General features: G+C 39.3%; 1 protein-coding gene across 1 annotated transcript in view; it reads left to right on the forward strand.

Annotated features, from left to right (window-relative positions):
- EGFR (epidermal growth factor receptor) overlaps positions 1 to 20,077 on the forward strand; it is a 342,723-nt gene extending 322,646 nt beyond the window's left edge. The window contains exons 21-28 of the mRNA XM_068236350.1: positions 2,083 to 2,238; positions 4,312 to 4,387; positions 5,736 to 5,882; positions 7,851 to 7,948; positions 9,596 to 9,757; positions 14,778 to 14,825; positions 15,750 to 15,849; positions 17,132 to 20,077. Of these exons, the coding sequence (XP_068092451.1) occupies positions 2,083 to 2,238; positions 4,312 to 4,387; positions 5,736 to 5,882; positions 7,851 to 7,948; positions 9,596 to 9,757; positions 14,778 to 14,825; positions 15,750 to 15,849; positions 17,132 to 17,502 (1,158 nt within the window). The 3' untranslated portion in view covers positions 17,503 to 20,077. The remainder of the gene's footprint in view (positions 1 to 2,082; positions 2,239 to 4,311; positions 4,388 to 5,735; positions 5,883 to 7,850; positions 7,949 to 9,595; positions 9,758 to 14,777; positions 14,826 to 15,749; positions 15,850 to 17,131) is intronic.
- Positions 20,078 to 22,239: the final 2,162 nt, after the last annotated feature.

Genomic DNA, 22,239 nt, shown 5'->3' on the forward strand with positions numbered 1-22,239 from the left:
TATCACCAGGGAAAACAGGTATGGGGAAATAGGGCATCCCTGTCTCGTTCCCCTGGTGAGAGAAATGGGAGAAGACATATGGCCATTTACAATTAAAGTTGCCTGTGGTGCACTATAGAGTAATGTAATCCAGGAAATAAATTTGGGTCCAAATCCAAATCCAAATCTCTCAAGGGTCCGCCAAAGCAATTGCCATTCAACAGTGTCAAACGCCTTGGCAGTATCTAATGATACCAAGGCCCTGTCCCCGACCACGTCGTGGTCAATTACTAAGTGTGTTAACGTTTTCCTGATATTACTAGATGTGGATTTGCCAGGCATAAACCCACATTGGTCTGGGTGGATTATGTCTAGTATGACATTCTGAAGGCGATTGGAGAGCAGCTTGGCGAATACCTTATAATCGCTATTGAGCAAGGAAATCGGCCTATATGAGGAGCATTCCATAGGGTCTTTACCTGGTTTTAAAAGTAGTATGACCGAAGCAGAGTTAAAGGAATCAGGGAGAGATAGATTCTGGCAACAGTGGGATAGGGTTCTATATAATTCTGGGATTAACATTTCATCATAGCACTTATATACCTCAATAGGGAGACCATCGGAACCAGGGGATTTATTATTGGCCAGTGACATAACTGCTTCTTGCACCTCATCTAATGTAATGTCCTTGTCTAATATCTGCTGCTGATCAGGAGAGATCTGAGGTAACTGAATATCGTTCAAATACTCGTGAATCTCCCCATCAGGACAGGTAAGAGAGGAGGAGTATAGATGTGTATAGAAATCACTAAAACAGTTCATTATACCTGGAATATCGTGATATACAGTGCCATGCTTATTTTTAACTGCTAAAACAGTCTGGGGACCTTTTATCGGAGTGGGCCATTTGAGCAAGGAGTTTCGCAGATTTATTACCTGCTTCAAAGTTAGATTGTTTATAAAAGAATTCACGCCTCTTGGCCTTCTCAGTCAAAACAGAATTGTAGGCCTTAAGACTAGACAGCCATATATGTTTAGAGGAGTCAGACGGATTTAGGGTATATTCTTGTTCGGAAGAGATTAACTTAGTTGCCAGATCCGATTCTAACTTACTAGTTTCTTTTTTGATATTTTTAATGGCTAGATTAAACGTACCCCTAGCATACGCCTTGAAAGCGTCCCATCGGACTATAGCATTAGTTTGGTCAACATTAGTAGCAAAAAATTCCTCTATTTGTTTACTTATGCCACCATGTTCAGTTATCTGTGAGAACCAAAAGGGATGAAGACGCCACCTGATTGGTGGACGAGCATTTTGCAGGGAGTAAGTAAACAATATTGGGGTATGATCAGAGAGAGATCGTGGCAGATGAGATATGCTAGTAATATAGGGAATTGTTTGTGGTGTAGCGAAAACATAATCTATGCGGGATAAGGCATGTCGTTGAATAGTATGACATGTAACTTGAGAAGCATCTGGATGATGATTTCTCCACACATCAATCCATAGAAGTTCAGATATAAATTTAGACATTTTCACTTTTACAGGACATAAAAGAACTTTTACACAACATTTTATTTATTGTTATATTGGTGCTGATTGCCATCAGATCTTCTGATTGCCAATTTGATAGTGGCCATTTCTTTAGGAAATAGTAGAGAACTGGTGTTTCAAACACCTAGTCACCACACTTTGCTCAGATGGCTGCTTTTCAAAAAGTGGTATGTGTCTAAGTGCGACCGCCCTTAGTCAGAATGCAAGTCAGTAGAGCTGCATTTTCCAGTTTCAAAATAATCATACAGGGCAAGAACAATTTATAGGTTCTTACCACATAGTAGATTTTCCACATAATATTTATGGCCATAAACCATTTTCGCCAGTGTAATGGCAATCACTGCAACCTTTGCCTATGTCATATTAGGGCAAAGTGGTGAGTAGCAAACCATGTATGTAAAATGGCCAGTTACATTGTTTTCTATATATCGCAATAGATCACCAAGGATCAATGATTATTGTGGTTTCAGTAAGTCAGACTCTGAGTGCTATGCTGGCATTGTTAGGTGTTACTGTATATATGTAATTTATTTGTATTTATTTTGAAGGGAATGAGTTACCTTGAAGATAGACGTCTTGTCCACAGAGATTTGGCTGCAAGAAACGTCCTTGTTAAAACTCCACAGCATGTTAAGATCACTGATTTTGGGTTGGCCAAACTTTTGGGAGCAGATGAAAAAGAGTATCATGCAGAAGGGGGAAAGGTAAGTTCAATGTGTAAAACTATACCTTGCATTAGACAAACGTGTGGAAATACAATTTCTCACCATCTAATAGCTTCTCTACCATTAGAAACAGCTGTTATTTCTAATGGGCAATCCACTGCCCCTGACCAGAATATTTTCTAATCGTCATCTTCTTAGAGTCATGTAACGATTGGTGTCAACACACAGAGTGTATCTGATTATTGGTGATCTGCAGTATCACCAATAATACAGAGGTTATACCTGATTATATGGTGATCTGCAGAATCACCAATAATACAAGTATAGCAAGACACCTATGTAATGTGAGTGTTTGGTGCAACAGTAAGAAAGGTTATCTTCCGAGGAGCGGAAGATACAGACACTTCTGCAGCCAAGGATCCCCTGGAGAGCAGGGAATTGGACTGCACTGCCGCCAGTGGACACCTGAGGAGCAGGTGGTCTCGGACGGTGTAGATATTAACCTCCTTAGGAGGAGGAGATGGAGATTGTACTGCAGCCAGGGATTCCCTGATGACTCAAGAATCAGACTGTACTGCAGCCTAGGATTCCTTGATGGGCTGGGAATCAGACTGTACTGCAGCCAGTAGACTCCTATAGGTAAAGTCCAGTGACTGGACTGTAAGAAGACTTCCTGAGGAGCAGGCAGCCTTTACAGCTAATGGACACCTATAGAGCTGGTGTCTCAAGGATGACAGAGTAACTGTTTACCCAAGGGATGGGTGACAGCTAGAAAGGTCATACAAGCCAGGTTGGCAACACACGAGCAGATAAGGTACAGAGACAGAAGGCTGATTCGGTGTCAGGGTATAGGCAAGGTTGGCAACAGGTAATCAGATATGTGAGGTACCGAATCAGAAAGCAAGAGAGAGGTCAGCGAAGCTAGAGATCATAACAAGTATCAATATAGCACACTCCTAGTCTGAGGTGTGAGATCCTTGGTCTCGACACCCAGGAACTAGTCTGAAGTATAACACAGTAATCTCCTAGACTTGGGTGTGAGGTCCTTGGTCTCAACACCCGGGAACTAGTCTGAAGTATAACACAGTAATATCACAGAAAGCTCCTAAACGGAATCTGGCTAAGTGTGAATTCCCAGTTCCAACTGGTTCTAACACACTGTAGGATCTGACTGAGGTCTCTGTGCTCACACGTGAGTATTTGCAACGGCAGACAACCAGCAACTGACAAGCAAGCTCTATATATACTTCCAGCGCTCCGCAGTGCCGCCCCAGCCACTCAGCCAATCAGGAGTCCAGCTGGGATTAGCTGATTCCCCTTTTGCTGGCATAAAGGTCCTGTCGCCTAGCGCGCGCGCAGTTCTCCATCTGTGTGCACTAGAAGGACCAGGCAAACTAGAGACATGTTGCTGCGCGGAAACAGCTGCCAGTTTGAACGCGGAGACCGCCGCCCTGCCACTTGTCCGCACGGCGGTATCTCTGCTATTCATTACAAGTCACTTCTCAATTGCACTAATTGTCTACCTTACAATCCACATACTCACAAAATACATGCAAAGCGCCAGTGATGTACTGTGATCCTGGCCTCCTGGAGTGCCTTCCAAGTGAAAGGCATAACACATGAGCCTCTTATCCTGTCCCAGTCACTTGTTTAGATGGAGGTATATGTATTAGAGCCAATCATTTTCTTATTCTTTACTATGAAAGGGTGTCCAGTGACACTGGTGGTGTTACATTGTGAGGTATTACATAGAGTTGTAGAGGTTTGTAGGGTTGGCCTTCCACTCAACCTTCCACCTATTTTTCCTGGGGAAGAAGATGGGAGATGCAGTGAAGTATGACACTGTGTCCTCAGATTAGTGATGTAGCCTATAAGATTGAGGACCCCTTTTATTAAGTATTGGGAGAAGTAGGCTAGTGGTATGGTGAGCATTTTTGTTGGATGGGGAAAGTAGGTGGGAAGGGGGGAGTATTTCTACATAAAGAATATGGAAAAGAATGCGTATTCTTTTTAGTATGATAATCCTAAAATGTATTGTTTATAGTTGTTGGTAGAAGCAGCAGCCAATAAAAACAGAGATCATTCGCTAATGGTTTTTTTATTTACCCTTAGGTCCCCATTAAATGGATGGCTTTGGAGTCCATCTTGCACAGAACATACACACACCAAAGTGATGTTTGGAGCTATGGTAAGTTAATAAGAGATTATGTAAACTATGGACCCGATTTACCACAGCTGCTTTAACTTGTGTTGTCCCATGATCAGGGGCAAAAAATGCCATTCCTATATTTATTATAAAACATACTACATGCACTACTCATGATGACATTTTTGGAAATTGGAAATGTGCTTTGTCTGCATGGCTATACTGGTAATAGTGTCAAGGATAATGCTATTTATTTAATGTTTCATAAAAAAAATTGCAAAGCCCCACTTACTTCCCAAAGACGTTTTAACCTTCTAATCATTAATGCAAATTTAGTGGCCAAGAGGGCAGAGCTGACAAGCGTGGGGTTCTGCCTTTGACGTTGACTGAAAATCCCTCTTCATAAATTATTCTTGTCTCAAAGCTGAAGGATAGGGGCTCTTCCCTACCTCTGCTTTCATCATGCTTGAGTGAGGGCAATTAAACAGAGGAGCTTATACTGCATCTGCATCAGCCAATTAGAGAGAATGACAGAAATAGCCACTTTGTAAATTGAAAAATAAAATAAAATATATTGGTCTAGAAGAATATGTCACTGGGGCCCCCCTGTGGCATATTAAACCAGCTCCAATCAGAAGTTAAAATTAATTTGCTGTGGTGAAGTGACAAAAGTAAAAAGTGGGGTTGTGTTTTCTATTCACACAAGAAAATTAAAGAAGAGCCAGGTAAATAAAAAGATGGAAAATGGATGTGATTTACTGAGCTGAATTTTAATAAAGGTTTTTCTCCTTTGTGTGAAGAGGTATAGGGTGAACAAATTACTCATTTTATCTATTTAGCTGACCAAAAGTGGCTGTTTGGTTTCTCTTTTATCAAGGGGATGACCAAATAACAAACTAAACCCCCATTAAATGAATACTGTCTCTTTTGGGGCAACCTCTGTTGAACATGATCATACCAGTGCTGCAAGTCAGAGGAGGGTTGTTACTGGTAAGCAGCTCCTCCCTCCCGCTATCCCAGCTTGCATGGTTGATTAAGAGATTGAAAAAAACTGACGAGAAGGGGGTGGTTATACTGTTGTTCTTTATCCCCCACTTTTTCTTTATTGTTTTTTAACCTACTGTGACTGCAGTTTTTAAAGAAAAAAAAATGTATACATCACACTATACAGCCACAGCTCACATATTTAATAAACAACGCAGGCTGCCTTCAGCTGATGCATTGTGATACATGTTGATGAGTAAGGAAATATGTATGTGTCTGCACTATTTTGCATCCTGCCCAGCTGTAGAATACTAAATGAATCACGTTTTGCATTCATTTGATTTAGTAAATCAGGCTCTTGGTTATTGCTTTCATATACATACCCTGAATCTTTGTTTGCTTACAGGTGTCACTGTATGGGAGTTAATGACTTTTGGATCTAAGCCATATGATGGAATTCCAGCCAGCGACATTTCAACAATTTTAGAGAAAGGAGAACGTCTTCCTCAGCCACCCATATGTACCATCGATGTATACATGATTATGGTGAAATGTAAGTTCATAATTACAAGATTCATTAAAGTTTAATATCTCTTACTTAATCCTGGATGCCCAAAGAGCATAATGATTCATCTAGAAGATTTTAACAGTTGTTTTGTCAAGGCTGGCTTTCAAAGAACTGTATGTACAGTATTCTGTGCTCTAAGTAGTACATTAGTGTTCCATAATATATGGCAGATGCATAAACTAAGATCATGCACAGGCATCTCCCATGTAAACATTCTAACACAGCAACGTTTCAGCTAAAACATATTTTTTTTAACAAGCTCTCTTCTTGTACTGTACTTGGATATAAACCAATAATCAGCATGTGCACATTGCACGTCTTGACATTTGTATTTTTTAGTTTAGTTTTATTTTATTTTTTGTGAAAAGAAGAAAATGTAACTATACATAACATGTTAAAGCAGACCTAAACGTTTTCACAGCAGGCAGGGAAAACACATATCGTTGCTCAGAAAATCACTCTGTGTGTGTTTTAGAGAGATGAGCCTAATTCCTCCTGATCATCAAGTAAGGAGGGTGCTGTTGAATAACAGCTCTGTGCTTCTGTGCTTGGGAAGGAATTTGCCACCCTGTTGGCAAGAAGGAAATCCAGAAGTCAGCTACCAGATATTGTATTGCTAAACCTACAGACATGCATTGCACACAACATTGTACAGTAATAATAATGCACATTTACAATCCTATATATTAAAACATTGGAGGCATTAATTCAGCCACATTGGAGGGTTTCCAATTATGACCTGGTCACCACCACATCTCATTAGAGTTCAAGTCAAGACGATGACAAGACCATTCCAAAATCTTAATTTGTGTGTGTGTGTGTGTGGGGGGGGGGGGGGGGGTTTCAGCCATTCAGTTTAGGGGTTGCTATTGTGCTAGTCATGGGCTACGTGACCCAGCTGGGCTTGTGATCCAGTTCATGAACTGATGAGTGGACATTTCCCTTCAGTGCTTTCTGACAGAAAGCTTATATCACACTTCCCTCAGTTCTGCTGTGTCGGACAGACTCTGAATCAGTAAGGCATCCTCACACTGACAATGCTAGGTTTGACAATTGGCCTCATATTTTTGTGCTAAGCTGTGTTCTGTTTATGTCAAATAGAGCTGGCTTTCAAAACGGTCCCATTTTTACTAATCCGTACATAGAACAGTTTTCCAAATGTGTTGGGGACTATCCAGGTGTTTTGACAATTGTTAACTGAACCTTTAGGTTCCTCTTATTTAGAAGTAGTTTTGCACTGTGTGAATAGTTTTTGACCAGTATCTTTCTATTAGAGATATCATGAAAAATGATGCTAACTGAGCAAGGAGAGAGACGTACTGGTAGTGCTGAAAATATTACTGTAGTTAGGGTTTTTCTCTGACTTATGAGTTTTCCCTGTGCTTTGGTAAAGTGTGCCTGGACAGCAACACCTGGATAGATTCACCTATGATCCATTTGAAGATAATAGCTCTTACAATGGCTTGGAGTAGTCCCAGGATTTGAGAAATGTCTATAACCCTTTTCTGACTGGTACATTTCAGCAACTTCCTTTCTCACAATTTCTAGAATGTCCTTCCATTGCGGCATGATACGCTACTTAGGGGGATCTTTTAGCCAACTTCAGCTTGCTGAAAAGATTGTAAGCTTGAATGGTAGTGTTCTCTCACCCTTTTTCGTCTAGGAATTTCTATATATTTTGTTAACCATGCTACATTTCTCACTGCTTTTACTATGAAGTCTACCAATTCTGTTCCAATGTCTATATTTAGTGTATGCCTTTGTATGCCTTTGTATGTATTTTGTATGCTTGTTTCATATTCTTTACAGCACAACCAAATATACTAGAGCTTTATAAATCAATAATGAAATGCTGTTTATATTTTCATCTAGTCTTCCCCCTTATCATTGATATTTTTATAGACTTGCATATAAATTGTTGTTATCATGAATTTCCTAATTGTGATCTTATAGGCTGGATGATAGATGCAGAAAGTCGCCCAAGGTTCCGAGAGTTAAGTGCTGAGTTTACAAAGATGGCCCGTGACCCATCTCGCTACCTTGTTATACAGGTAAGGTTTATCCCATAAAAGGCATTGCATTTTTATCAGCACGTTTCAAATCAGAGCTGTTTGTACTGCTGAACAGCCAGCCATCAATTAGATTAACCACTGTACCCCCGCCCGTACGAATTTATCCGTCCCTTTTTCCATCCTTCCACCCCCAGGGACGGAGAAATCCGTACTTTCTGCTCTCCCGCTCGCTCTAGCACGCACTCCCGCTCGTAAACACGCCGCCCGCCGCTCGCCCAGAGATCAATGAACGGGAAAATCCACTCCCGTTCGTTGATCTGAGCCCCGCAATGATCCGCTGCTTTTCCGCTAAGCAGCGCGATCATTGTGAAAAAAAAACAACTTACCCAGCCTCCTAGTACTTCCTCAAAGCGTCCGGAAGGACGCTTGGAGGTCGCATTAAACAAAAAGTTACTGTTGCCATCTTGTGGCCAAATAGTAAAACTACACCCTAAAGGATTTTTCACATACAAATCATTACTTATACACAAAAAATTAGCTCATTATCTCCCACACTCCCCATTTTTTTTGTAATTAAAAAAAAAAAATTTACAATTAAAAAAATACATAAATAGTTACCTTAGGGACTGAACTTTTTAAATATTTATTTCAGGAGGGTACAACACTGTTACTTTATAAACTATGGGCTTGTAATTAGGGATGGACTCAAAACTGAAAAAAAGCACCTTTATTTCCAAATAAAATATTGCCGCCAAACATTGTGATAGGGACATAATTTAAACATATGGGAAAATACGTTTCATGGGTTTTAATTACAGTAGCATGCATTATTTAAAAACTATAATGGCAGAAAACTGAAAAATAATGATTTTTTTCCCACATTTTACCTATTTTCCCATTAAAACAGATTTAGAATAAAATAATTCTTGGCATAATGTCCCACCTAAAGAAAGCCTAATTGGTGGCAAAAAAACAAGATCTAGTTCATTTCATTGTGATAAGTAATGATAAAGTTATAGACGAATGAATGGAAGGAGTGCTGAAAGGTGAAAATTTCTCTGGTGCTCAAGGGGTAAAACCCCTCAGTGGTGAAGTGGTTAAAATATTCAGATGTCATCTTCTTCACTGTTTTCCAGCACAGTATTTGAGGGTTTATTCACACTTTACACTTTTATTCTTCTGCACTTATACGTTTTGTACTTATTGTGCTTAAACTTTTGCCCACAATATAATGTGCATGTATGGGCCAAATTAATATGTTTCAAATGTAAAATACATTTTAAAGCAAATTCACACTTATGTTTGTGAGGCCCAAGGTTTTCTGATGCGTTGGCAAGGCATCTTTATAATATATGCCCCAAACTACTGCATGTAGGAGTTTGTGAGCACACCTCCCAGTTGCAACAGGTGCAGATGTGTGAATAAACCATGAATGTGTAGAACGAGTATCAAATACATATGTCTTCAAAGATAATCAATGATGACTTCAAGGACAGTATATCATTTGCTACTGTAGTTTTTCTACAAACATTTCTGTACATAGGATTGGATGAATTGCTCCCGTTCTTCATCATATAATTTCTGTGGAATGTCTGACTTTTACTAAGAATGTGAATTTCTATAAACAAATAACATAGTTTTGGCTCTTAGTATTTCTGTAGAATAACCGTGTATCCTGTTTTGCAGGGGGATGAAAGAATGCACTTACCCAGCCCTGTGGAATCTAAATTTAATCATGCATTAGAAGAGGACATGGGTGACATAGTTGATGCAGAAGAATATCTTATACCACATCAGGGATTCTTTAGTAGTCCTTCAACATCACGGACACCTCTATTGAGTACAATGGTACAGGCATTATCATTTATTTGGATTTTAGTTTTTGAAAGCAACTGAGCAGTTTATAGATGAGTTAAAAATTACTATAGATTATATAATAGTTCAGTTATAAAGTTTAGAATTACCTGTTGGCTGAACTGACTGGAAATGAGGCAGCCATGAAAGAAATATATATATATATATATATCAGAAGTAGAAATGCCCATGAGAGGTCTTGACATTAAAGTTTAACAAGAGTAGCCATATTGATAAAATGATTATCGGAAGAAATGACCCCATATTTATTCTATGGAGCAAATGTGTCATAAGTATGCAGACACACACAAGCACTCATGTTTACGCCATTTTTGCTGGAATTATCTGAGAAAAAAATATTGAATGAGTAGAAAAGTTAATTCCAGGTAGTCGATTCTTCTAAAAATGACCAATATAAACATGTCTGAAAAAGTGGAGTAGCCCTATGGATATCCATATATTTCAAGATTACGCAATTAGCTTGATGTTTCAACAACGTATTTGTCTGTGAATACTTTAAATCTCTAAAGAAATTTAAAAAAAAAAAATCAACATACAAAATATTGTTGTAGGAGATTATTTTTGTATAATTTTTCCACAATCGGCTCGTCTGTCTTAGTATAATACATACATTTTTTTGGGGAAAAAAAGACATTACAGCATACAGTCAGTCAACAATGGCAGAAGTGAGTGACAGTGATTGATATATATATATTATTTATTTATTTATTGTATTTATAAAGCGCCAACATATTACGCAGCGCTGAACATTAATTTAGGTTACAGACAATATTTAGGGGTGACATACAGCAATATGACAATACAGGAATACAAGAAAACCAGATCACACACCATAGTATGAGTACCAGGTAATGCTTAGTCAGTCACTGGATGGGAGCATGGAGATTAGGCAAGTTAGGTTCACTCAGATGCATAGCATGGGTTCACAGTAATGGAGGTGCAAGATCAGGTAGGACACAAAAGGAGGAGGACCCTGCCCAAAGGCTTACAATCTAGAGGATATATATATATATATATATCTCAGACGTGTGTATGTATGTGCCGCCATTACTTGAAAACGTCTTAACCAATTTCTAAAAACAAAATTCAACCATTAATTTTAAATAAGCAAATGTAAACTGCAGCCATTCTTAGACTGTTAATCGCGGGGTTCTCAACTTTGGTTACTGGGTGACTGGAATTCATATATAGGAAAGTGGGTGAAACCTAGAGCAGCCAGTCAAGATTCACCCATCGCATTGGCCCCAAGAGTATGTAAATAAACTTGTTGTAATTGACAAACACATTGGCAATTTATGTGCCTGCTTGGGGAAGGTGAGTCCACCACTGCTTCCTCATGTTTTAAATTTTTTAGATACTTTTATCTTTTTGTCGCCTCTGTTTCCATACTACACTAAAATTCACCTATTGATTTTCAGAGGAATACGTTTAATTGCTGCCATTCTTATGCTGTTAATGGCAGAGGCCTCAAACCTGCTACAGTCGGTCATTGGGTGACTGGGGTGCAAATTCATCAAACTCGGAAAAAGAGGCAGAGCCACAAACAGCCATTCAGATTTGTTTGATTGGTACATTGCTACCATTCTTACATTATTGATGCCAAAGACCCCAAAGCTCACTAACTTGGTAATTTACTAATTGTGTGCCATGGTTAAAAAGTGGCTGGACCCATACATACCTGAGAAATAGTATTTATATTGTGCCGACATCTTCAGCAGTGCTGTATAGAGTATATACTGTCCTATGTAGAAGAGGAAGGTCCGCACTTGTCCAGGTTTTCAAGTCTTTATTCTAGGACATATCCATAAAATAGAACACAGGAAGATGAATCAAATTGCTGACATGTTTCGATCTACAAGCTCTTAATCATAGCTATTAAGCTATGATTAAGAGCTTGTAGCTCGAAACATGTCAGCAATTTGATGCATAAAGGGAGGGGGACACCAAGAGCCCAATAGTGTGATATTGTATACATAAGTAATGAGTTATATAACCATTTAATACTCACAAACCAGGGTTACCATTAGGCAACCACTGTGAAGGCAGGTGGGGAGATTAACCTGACCCCACTCAGGATTAAAAATCGCTCTCTGTAGATGGAAAAAAGATGGGTACAACCCTCCACCAAGGGTGGACTTAGCAATATGTAGAAGCTTTCCAGAGGCGCCAATAGAATAAAAGTCACTTAAACAGGCTTAAAGGGAAGGTTCAAGCAAAATAAAAAAATGAGTTTGACTTACCTGGGGCTTCTACCAGCCCCATGCAGCCATACTGTGCCCTCGTAGTCACTCACTGCTGCTCCAGTCCCCCACTGGCAGCTTGCCGACCTCGGAGGTCGGCGGGCCGCATTGCGTACATTTCTACGCATTCCCGCTAGTGCAGAAACATTAACACATACATTTTTACGCATTACTGGTTCGATGCGTAAATTTGTACGCATTGAACCAGTAATGCGTAAAAATGTATGTGTTAATGTTTCTGCACTAGCGGGAATGCGTAAAAATGTACGCAATGCGGCCCGCCGACCTCCGAGGTCGGCAAGCTGCCAGTGGGGGACTGGAGCAGCAGTGAGTGACTACGAGGGCACAGGATGGCTGCATGAGGCTGGTAGAAGCCCCAGGTAAGTGAAACTCATTTTTTTATTTTGATTGGACCTTCCCTTTAAAACCGATGGGGCAGTGGTGGACCTATCCCATCCATGCGGACAAAGCAAACAAAGGAAGGACTGTGGCATCAACAGTCAAACAACAATTTATTTATACTCCACAGTAAAAATAGGCAACGCGTTTCACTAGCTCAATCCAGCTTCATCAGGCCAATCACAAAGGAGCATACAGCTGAAAACAAAGTGTCAGAGGACATAGTGTAAGGAAGGTTTTGTGAGTATCATCATGTTCAAACAATTCAATGTCAAAACATAACTATATGAACATCAAAACATATTCAGAGGTACTTATTATGCAATTCTCTTAAATCATGCAATTCTATGCAAAGTGATTTTATGCAGAACATTTTCATGTAGAAAACTTGGGGTTTAGCCTATTAGCTCTACTGGCCACTGTATTCCTTTTGCTTTTCATACAACAGTTATAGAGGTACATTTTATCAGGTGAATAAATGCATATAAAATAATATGTTCCTTAATGGGATCAAGTGGTATATAATAATAAATGGGAGCTACCTGTTAATTCAGTATTGGGTCTAAATTTAGAGAAAGAGGGGGGAGGGCAAACATGTGTCACATGTGTCACCATGTTTGCCCTCCTGCGTCTTTCTCTAAATTTAGACCCAATACTGAATCAACGGGTAGCTCCCATTTAATATTATATACCACTTGATCCCATTAAGGAACATATTAATGTATATGCATTTATTCACCTGGTAAAATGTACCTCTATAACTGTTGCATGAAAAGCAAAAGAAATACAGTGGCCAGTAGAGCTAATAGGCTAAATCCTGAGTTTTCTACATGAAAATGTTCTGCATAAAATCACTTTGCATAAAATTGCATGATTTAAGAGTATTGCATAATAAGTACCTCTGAATATGATTTGATGTTCATATAGTTATGTTTTGACATTGAATTTTTGAACATGATTGATGCTCACAAAACCTTCCTTACACTATGTCCTCTGACACTTTGTTTTCAGCTGTATGCTCCTTTTTGATTGGCCTGATGAATTGGATTGAACCCGTGAAACGCGTTGCCTATTTTTACTGTAGAGTATAAATAAATTGTTGTTTGACTGTTGATGCCACAGTCCTTAATTTGTTTGCTTTGTCCGCATGGATGGGATAGGTCCACCGCTGCCCCATCGGTTTTAAGCCCGTTTAAGTGACTTTTATTGGCGCCTCTGGAAAGCTTCTACATATTGCGAAGTCTACCCTTGGTGGAGGGTTGTACCCATCTTTTTTCCATCTACAGAGAGCAACTTTTAATCCTGAGTGGGGTCAGGTTAAACTCCCCACCTGCCTTCACAGTGGTTGCCTAATGGTAACCCTGGTTTGTGAGTATTAAATTGTTATATAACTCATTATTAATTATCATGTATACAATATCACACTATTGGGCTCTTGGTGTCCCCCTCCCTTTATGCATCAAATTGCTGACATGTTTCGAGCTACAAGCTCTTAATCATAGCTTAATAGCTATGATTAAGAGCTTGTAGCTCGAAACATGTCAGCAATTTGATTCATGTTCCTGTGTTCTATTTTATGGATATGTCCTAGAATAAAGATTTGAAACCTGGACAAGTGCGGACCTTCCTCTTCTACATTTTCCTGTGCTTTGCTAGCCTGGTCGTGCACTGTTGCAGAGGTTTTGTGGGTGGTAGCGGTGTTCACACTTTCGCTTCTATATATATTGTCATGCCACTTAACTGTCACTCAGAGACTCACAATCTAACACCTACCATAGTCATATGTATGACTATGTCCATGTATTATCGTATAGTGTATGTATCGTAGTCTAGGGACAATTTAGGGGAAGCCAATTAAGATATCTGTATGTTTTTAGGATGTGGGAGGAAACCGGAGTGCCTAAAGGAAACCAGCACAGACACGGGGAGAACATATAGGGCTTGATTCACAAAAGAGTGCTAACTGTTAGCACGGCCATTTTCGCGCGAATTTTCGCATTGCGCGAGATCGCAAATTTTCGTGCGAAACGATAACTTTTTCGCGCGCAAATGCGATTTTTCACGCGAAAACGATATCGATTTCACGGTAAAATTTGCATTCGTGCGCGAAAACGTTATCGTTTCGCGCGAAAATTCTCGATCGCGCGCAATGCGAAAATTCACGCGAAAACGGACGTGCTAACAGTTAGCACCCTTTTGTGAATCAAGCCCATAGACTCTGTGCAGATAATGCTCTGGCTAGGGTTCGAACCTGGATGATGGACGGTATCTTTGAGTGTGTTAATATATATATATATATATAAAATATATTGCACTTTAAACTTTACTCTGATTATTTTCCCTTTTTATTCTAGAGCTCTGCTAGCAACAATTCTCCGATTGTATGCATCACTCGAAATGGGGTGAGTTTTTTTGCGTATTACTTAACAAATTACATGCTGTGAATTCCTCTAAATTATTGTAACACAACATTAACATGTAAATTTATGCTGAAGCCGCCCATCCATAGACGAGGGATGAAATTATGCCTACAGGCTCATTTGTCCTCCTGGTCTTCCGTTCTCTGGAGGATCCACTTGCAGGAATGCTGCAGCTGACTAAAGTGTTTCTGTTTAGGAGATGGCATGGAGAAGTAAAAACAGACTCAACTGATATTAGACTCACACTACTTTTTAATATTTTTATCTCCCTGAATGCTTCCATATATTTTATTTTTTATATGTGAAGTCCAGTTATTTTTTTTTACTGCAATCTGGAGTGGGACCACCCTATATCTGCAACTAAATCTACTACTCGGATGGTTGATGGGGAATTACCGACGCCTTCCTACAGGAGTTGCTATCAGCTACCCCCTTTGTGTGATTATAATATTTTATATTCTGTCTCCCATTGGGCCATTCATACACATACCTATAAAAATGTTGCCTGCTAAAAATATCCACAAAGATGAACAATATCCATAAAGATTTTACCAATAATTTACGGCAGTCTTTGGCTTATGACCTAACCTAACCCTACTCTCACACAGAACACTCCCTCTACCTATGCCTAACCCTAAGAGCCCCCCTGGTACCTCCTTAACCACCTTAACCAACCCATGCCTAACCTAACCGTAACCAACCCATGCTTTACCTTACCTGAACTAATCCCCCCTTGGTGCCTAAACTTTACCACCACCCCCCACCCGGTACCTAACCTCAACCTGCCCCCTGGTGCTTAACCTTACCCACACCCCCAATTAAGTTGGGCCTTGTACACGGTACGCTGAGCTTGAAAAAAAAATGTACTCATTAATATAATGTGTTTACTTTTACAACTCTAAACAGGGACCTCCTATCAGAGAAGACAGCTTCATTCAAAGATACAGCACAGATCCAACTGCTATTTTGAATGACAGCATAGATGAGGAGTTCCATCCTGCACCAGGTTGGTATTTATCTTAAATGAGTGGAACATTCAACAAAGTGAATCACAGACGAGTTCAGCTCTGCCATTCTTTAAATGCATACAATGTATACTTTGTGCTGTATATAATTTTATGTGAAGTATTTTAGTATATATAACATTTGGAATCGTGGAGTGTAATTACTACAATATGCACTGTAATTTTGGCCAAGTCTAAATTAAGAGCCATTTAACCTTTAAGTGTTCTTCCATGTTTTGATGTAATGCAGTATAACCTTTCCATGAAGCTAATCATATTTACTTGTTCCTGGTATATGGAGAAGAAACAAAAACCTGATGGCAGTTCTACCATACTGTAAAGTGTGTGGCTGCATGTAATTGCTTTCATCCCACTTTTAGATGGATTTGCAGGGAATACATACATTTATTTTCCTTTTTGCTATTTTTAGAACGTCTCATGCAGGACAATCGTGAGCAATGACATTTTTGTATTTTCACATGCATTTTTGCATACTTGTACAATAAGAAAAATGGGACTTCCTTCTTTGTAAAAATCTCACTCAAAATTGTGAATACGCATGCCAATTCACATTTAATAATTGCATAGAATTTCGCATCCAAAAATGTACATGTGATTTACATAATTCTAATGGAAATGTAGCCTTAGTCAATGGGCAATCGCATGTGATGTGCAAATTTATGCTGCAAGAAGTTTTTTCATGCATGAAAAAACACGAACGTGAAAATGCAAATTTTACAAAAAGTGCGATTCTCCATTGACTTTCCTTGAATGTGTGGTGAACGAGTTTTCACATATTCGCAAAACGCATGCAACTTTTATTAAGTGTGAACCCTGCCTAAGCTACATAGACTTTACTTGTTTTATTTGTTCATACGTGACTGACTGAAGAAATGCCTCAGAAATTATGTGGTATATGTTTTTAAGATGAGGACGACAGGAAATGGTTAAAAAGTTAATTTGTGATTTTCATAAGGGGGTGGAATCAAATGTCACCCCTCAGAAGCTTGCTTGAGAAGCTCAGGATATTTTATCAGCATTTATTGTTATTTCAAGGCAGTGTAGAATGAGATAATGAGAAAATATATTTTCTTTTACTCATGTTAAGCCTTTCTTTCAAAATAGTATCATCTTTTGTTGTATATCTCCTATTAATTTTATCACCGATATTTTACTGCTAGTGAACCATCAATTTACTTTCTTCAGTAGCAGTAGGTTATACAAAAATAGTTATAATATATAAATGGATATTGTTTGTGATCATGATATATTTTTGTATTTCAGAATATGTTAATCAGTTGAATCCAAAGGCAGAAATTATAACCACGACAGCTCCAGTTTACCATAATTTGGCTTCATTTGGTAATAACAGACCACCAATCAATGGAAGTTACAAGAATTCGAATGGGAACAGCTTGAACAACCCAGAATACCTGAACTCAGGTCAGACACTCATAGTTGAACCTGAAAATGACTATCCTTCCATCTGGGATCAAAAAGTAAGCCAGCAAATAAGCTTGGACAATCCTGACTACCAACAAGACTTTTTTCCAAAGGAAATGAAGCTCAATGGTATCTATAAAATTCCAGCAGCGGAAAATCCAGAATATTTGGCATTGGCCCCCAAAAGTGACTATATTGAAGCTTCAGCATGACCACAAGTTGGCACCATCATTCCTGACATTTTACTTATTGAGATACACCTAGGTTCCCAAGGAATATTTGTGAACAGTGGATCCTAGTAAATTTAGCATATGCCTACTACACACCTTGTAAACTTCAGCCTGAACCTTGAAAGAGATTGTGGCATAAAGTTTAGTCTGCAATGACTGAAACTGGTATTATCTTCTCCCTTGGGGACTCGAAAGAAAAAACTTATAACACTTTTATATATAGATATATATTGCAAGATTTTTTTTTTCATTTGTGTCAAATAGTTTTTAATTCCTGTGGGTTTTTATATTGTAAATATTATTGCACCTTTTTTATTTTCCTTTTTTTGTGTGTCTGTCCAAATTGAATGGTATTGTGGAGATTTTTTTAAGTAAATACATAATATGCTGTAATTATAGCATAGTGTGGTGTATAGGACTTAGTTTAATGTAAAGCTAAGGTTAATGCTAAACTGTCTTGTATCAGGAAAGGAGTTAGCACCATATAAAGTCTTACATTCTTATTGAACAAGAAATGAGTTTTCCACTAGTAACATTTCATAGATCTGCTTAAATGATGGTTTAATAGGATGACCTGCATTTGTTAGAGTATTCATACAGATGAATTGTGATTGAATACTATCCATGAGCAGTGCAGAATTTCCAAAGCTATAGTCATCCTCATACTTTTATTAATATGTAATTTATGAATACTACCTACAGTGTATAAAATGTGTAAGATATTACATATGACCAAGCCAATATGAAAAAGGCAATAGTGGAAATAGTCATAATTCTCTACGCAACAAGTCAAATTCAATCTTTCTTTTTGCAGTACATGTTAGAGAATGATGTGTTAATGCACTGGACATCTCTTTCAGTTTATCTATTTTCCCCAATTTCATGTGCCCCAAAGTCTCTGCAGAAAAGAAACCGTCAGAACTTCATATTGTTATGTACACAAATCCCTAGGGACCCAAGTGATCAGATTAGTATAGCATTCTTGTATTTTACACAGTTCACCAAAAAAGAAAAGAAAACATTTTGGTAACAAGTGTTTCGGTAACCACTTTGCAATTATTGCCAACTAATAAATGACATATTATGGAATACACTGCACTGATGAAGTAAATCCATCTATCTGTGGTAAACTTTAGGGTATTAGAGGCATTTAGCAATAGATATATCAAGGATATATAATGAGCAGGGTCCTCCCTGTCTTCAGAATAGGTTCAGTTTTTCTTGAAATGTTCTCATATGACTGTGTGTGTAATGATTATGGTAATATTTGCATCTCAGGAGAATATGGGCACAAAATTCCTTACATCTGAAAGTCCAAAGCCAGGAATATAAATGATCTTACTTTTGAATAGTGTGAAAAGGGAGTAGAAATTTTTGTTTAATGTTGTCTATGACCCAGTAGAAGAGATTTCCACTCATTTCAGGTTTCCAAGACCTCAGTGGAACGTTGTGATTTTAAAATGAAATGTGGTAGTCCCAGAGACCAGACATGATAACCATAATAATAAAAGTTTCTAACTCTTCTCCACACTACAAAAATGATTTATTTATTGCTGTTTCTGTCACTTTTAGAAGTATTTTGGAATCTATGAACATTGTCACAGTTGAGGACACAGAACAGCAATACAAATAAAACGTTCTAACACACACCGTATCCAAAATATTTTTCCTGGAACCGATCTTTTAACCTTGAACCATCAATACATGCATTGCTCCAATTTACACCTCTGTCACACAGGTGGCAAGATAGTTATTGAAATGGTGGTAAAGAAGGTATGGATTGGTAGCACAACTAAAAGGGGCTTACAGTAGAACTGATGGCAAAAATTGTGAGACAAAAGGAGCTACACATGGCAAAGTTACTGAAAAGGCATAAGACGTTCATACTGTAACAGTGGTGTGTGGACGGGCTTAGTAGCAATATGTGGGAGCTACTTTGAACAGCCATCCCTGTTTTAAAGTCACCTCTAAGCAAAAGCCTCTAATAATGGTGTTTGTAGGCACATATCTATTGTTTTTAATGGGAAATCATGCCCTGGTGGTGGGCTGTTGAAACATTCTATAAAACAAAATGTCTGCAGTTGTTTTAAGGATAAAGGAGGCAGAAGTATACTTTGCACTCAGTACTCCTGAGATTTTTATGAAAGAATAATGTTCAAATCTTGCTAATGGCGTGACCATGGAAGTATCTGACCTCATCTGGTGTTCATGCATGAATTGGACCGGCACTGAGTATGGGGTGTTATGTTTCCATTATTTGGGCCACTCTAAAGCTTATCTTACTATCTGTGAAATGTAAATGCAGTCTTTATTTTATCCATGTTCTTTATATATGCTGAACATATAACTATTATTCTGTGTTATTCCTGAATCTGTACACAGTGTTCAGAAAATCACTTGCAGTCTCTGTTTTCTTCTTGTCTTGTCTTTTTCTGTTACTATTATGGGGTATAATTAATGTTGAACAGAGCTCTAATTTACATTATGTATGTTCAGTGGAAAGAAACTGTCTTTATTATAAATGTTCAAAAATAATTAAAACCGCTTTTATTGATAATCGGTTATATTTTTGCTATTAAAGGCATTCATGGTGTAGCAATCCCCAGCAACTGAAGAAGATGCTTTATGAAGAAGAATGCTGCCATACAACACCTCAGCACATACTGTATGCTGTTATGTGCAGCATTCTTGTTTCCACAGCTCCTCATGGCCAGGGATGATCAATGAGATGAAAATATGTCCAAGTTCATACAGGATAATGTAAATGTGTATGCATATTTATGCAGCTTAAATGGATCAATCGACTTAAACCTTGGTGGGACTAGATTGGTCCTTTTTCAAGCTGCATACATTTGCACACACATTTACATAATCTTGCATGAACTCTGAAGTTGAAGTATTTGTATCTTATTGATCATCCACACTCATGATATCCCTGAACCAGCAACTCCTAATGAACCCACATCCCATCCAACAATTCAGAACACAGTCTCGTACAAGTGCTATGCAATTATAATGCCTCTGTCACAAAGCTACATGACTCCTACAATCAGCTTAGTCAACATTGTAATAACCATGCATCCTGTAACAACACTTACCTATTAATTTCTGAGCCACTAATCCACATGGCAGGATGCAGATTTTCAAGAAAGAATTAGTGATGGTATCAATAAGCATGTTTGTCACCAACCTGACCAAGAAGATCTGAAAACCTGGAAGCCACACTGAAGGTGTATCATGCTATTTCAGTAACAAAATCCCAGGTAAAAATGTTAGTGTCCAAACTATGATCACTCTTCAGTATTTTACAAACTAGAAAATTCCGATAACTGGGCTTGTTGGGGACAGCCTCCCACATACCAGTACAGAATTCCCTACACTTAAAGGAGTACTGTAGAGGGGTGGGGGGGGGGAGAGTTCTAATGCTCTCCTGCAAATGTCCTGTGCCCGCACATCCACTCACAGATGCTCCAGTCCCTGCTTCAGGTTTACTTCCGGAATTTGCGACTTTAACATCGGAAAACCACTGTGCCTGCGTGGCTGTGCCCTCCCGCTGCTGTCACCAGGAGTGTATTGTACAGGCCCAGTATGGTCTGCATCTGCGCAGTATGCTCCTGTTGACATCAGCGGGAGTGAGGACATGGCCACGCAGGCACGGTGGTTTTCTGACTTTAAAGTCGGAAATTCCAGAAGTGAATCGAAGGCGGGGCCAGAGTATCGGTGAGTGGCTGCGCAGGCACAGGACGTCTGCAGGGGAACATGAAAAGCCTCAGGTAAGTTCAACTCTTTTTTCCCCCTACAGTAGTCCTTTAACCACCCTGGCGTTCTGATAAGATCGCCAGGGAGGCTGCGGGAGGGTTTTTTTAAAATTAAAAAAAAACTATTTCATGCAGCCAACTGAAAGTTGGCTGCATGAAAGCCCACTAGAGGGCGCTCCGGAGGCGTTCTTCCGATCGCCTCCGGCGCCCAGAATAAACAAGGAAGGCCGCAATGAGCGGCCTTCCTTGTTTTGCTTACACCGTCGCCATAGCGACGAGCGGAGTGACGTCATGGACGTCAGCCGACGTCCTGACGTCAGACGCCTCCGATCCAGCCCTTAGCGCTGGCCGGAACTTTTTGTTCCGGCTGCGCAGGGCTCAGGCGGCTGGGGGGACCCTCTTTCGCCGCTGCTCGCGGCGAATCGCCGCAGAGCGGCGGCGATCGGGCAGCACACGCGGCTGGCAAAGTGCCGGCTGCGTGTGCTGCACTTTATTTGGCGCAAATCGGCCCAGCAGGGCCTGAGCGGCAGGCTCCGGCGGTACTGGACGAGCTGAGCTCGTCCATACCGCCCAGCTGGTTAAGCCCTAAAAGACTGGATAGAAATTTCTGAAATACCTCCCTTAGATGCACAGCATGTGAGAAGGTATTTTGCTGGTTTCCCTGTGGGTCAGTTTACATCTATGCATCATAACTGAAAGCTTTTTTTTTTTTACAAGGCACTGCTTGCAGGATTGTTGTGTCCGTTGTGGATCCAATACATAGAAAAACAGATGAAAATGCATAGCAACGGAAAGAGACAGCGCAGAACAACTGATTAGTTAGAATGTATAGGTTGCCAGTGTAAATCAAGCCTTATACTCACTATTGCAGTTCTTCCACACAAAGGCCTTACTCTCTCAGGCAACCTACAAGACCACATATCTATCCTTTTAATGTTACCATGACCAGCATGGATCTCTT

Source organism: Hyperolius riggenbachi, chromosome 5 (genome assembly GCF_040937935.1).
Source record: "Hyperolius riggenbachi isolate aHypRig1 chromosome 5, aHypRig1.pri, whole genome shotgun sequence".
NCBI classification, from domain to species: domain Eukaryota; kingdom Metazoa; phylum Chordata; class Amphibia; order Anura; family Hyperoliidae; genus Hyperolius; species Hyperolius riggenbachi.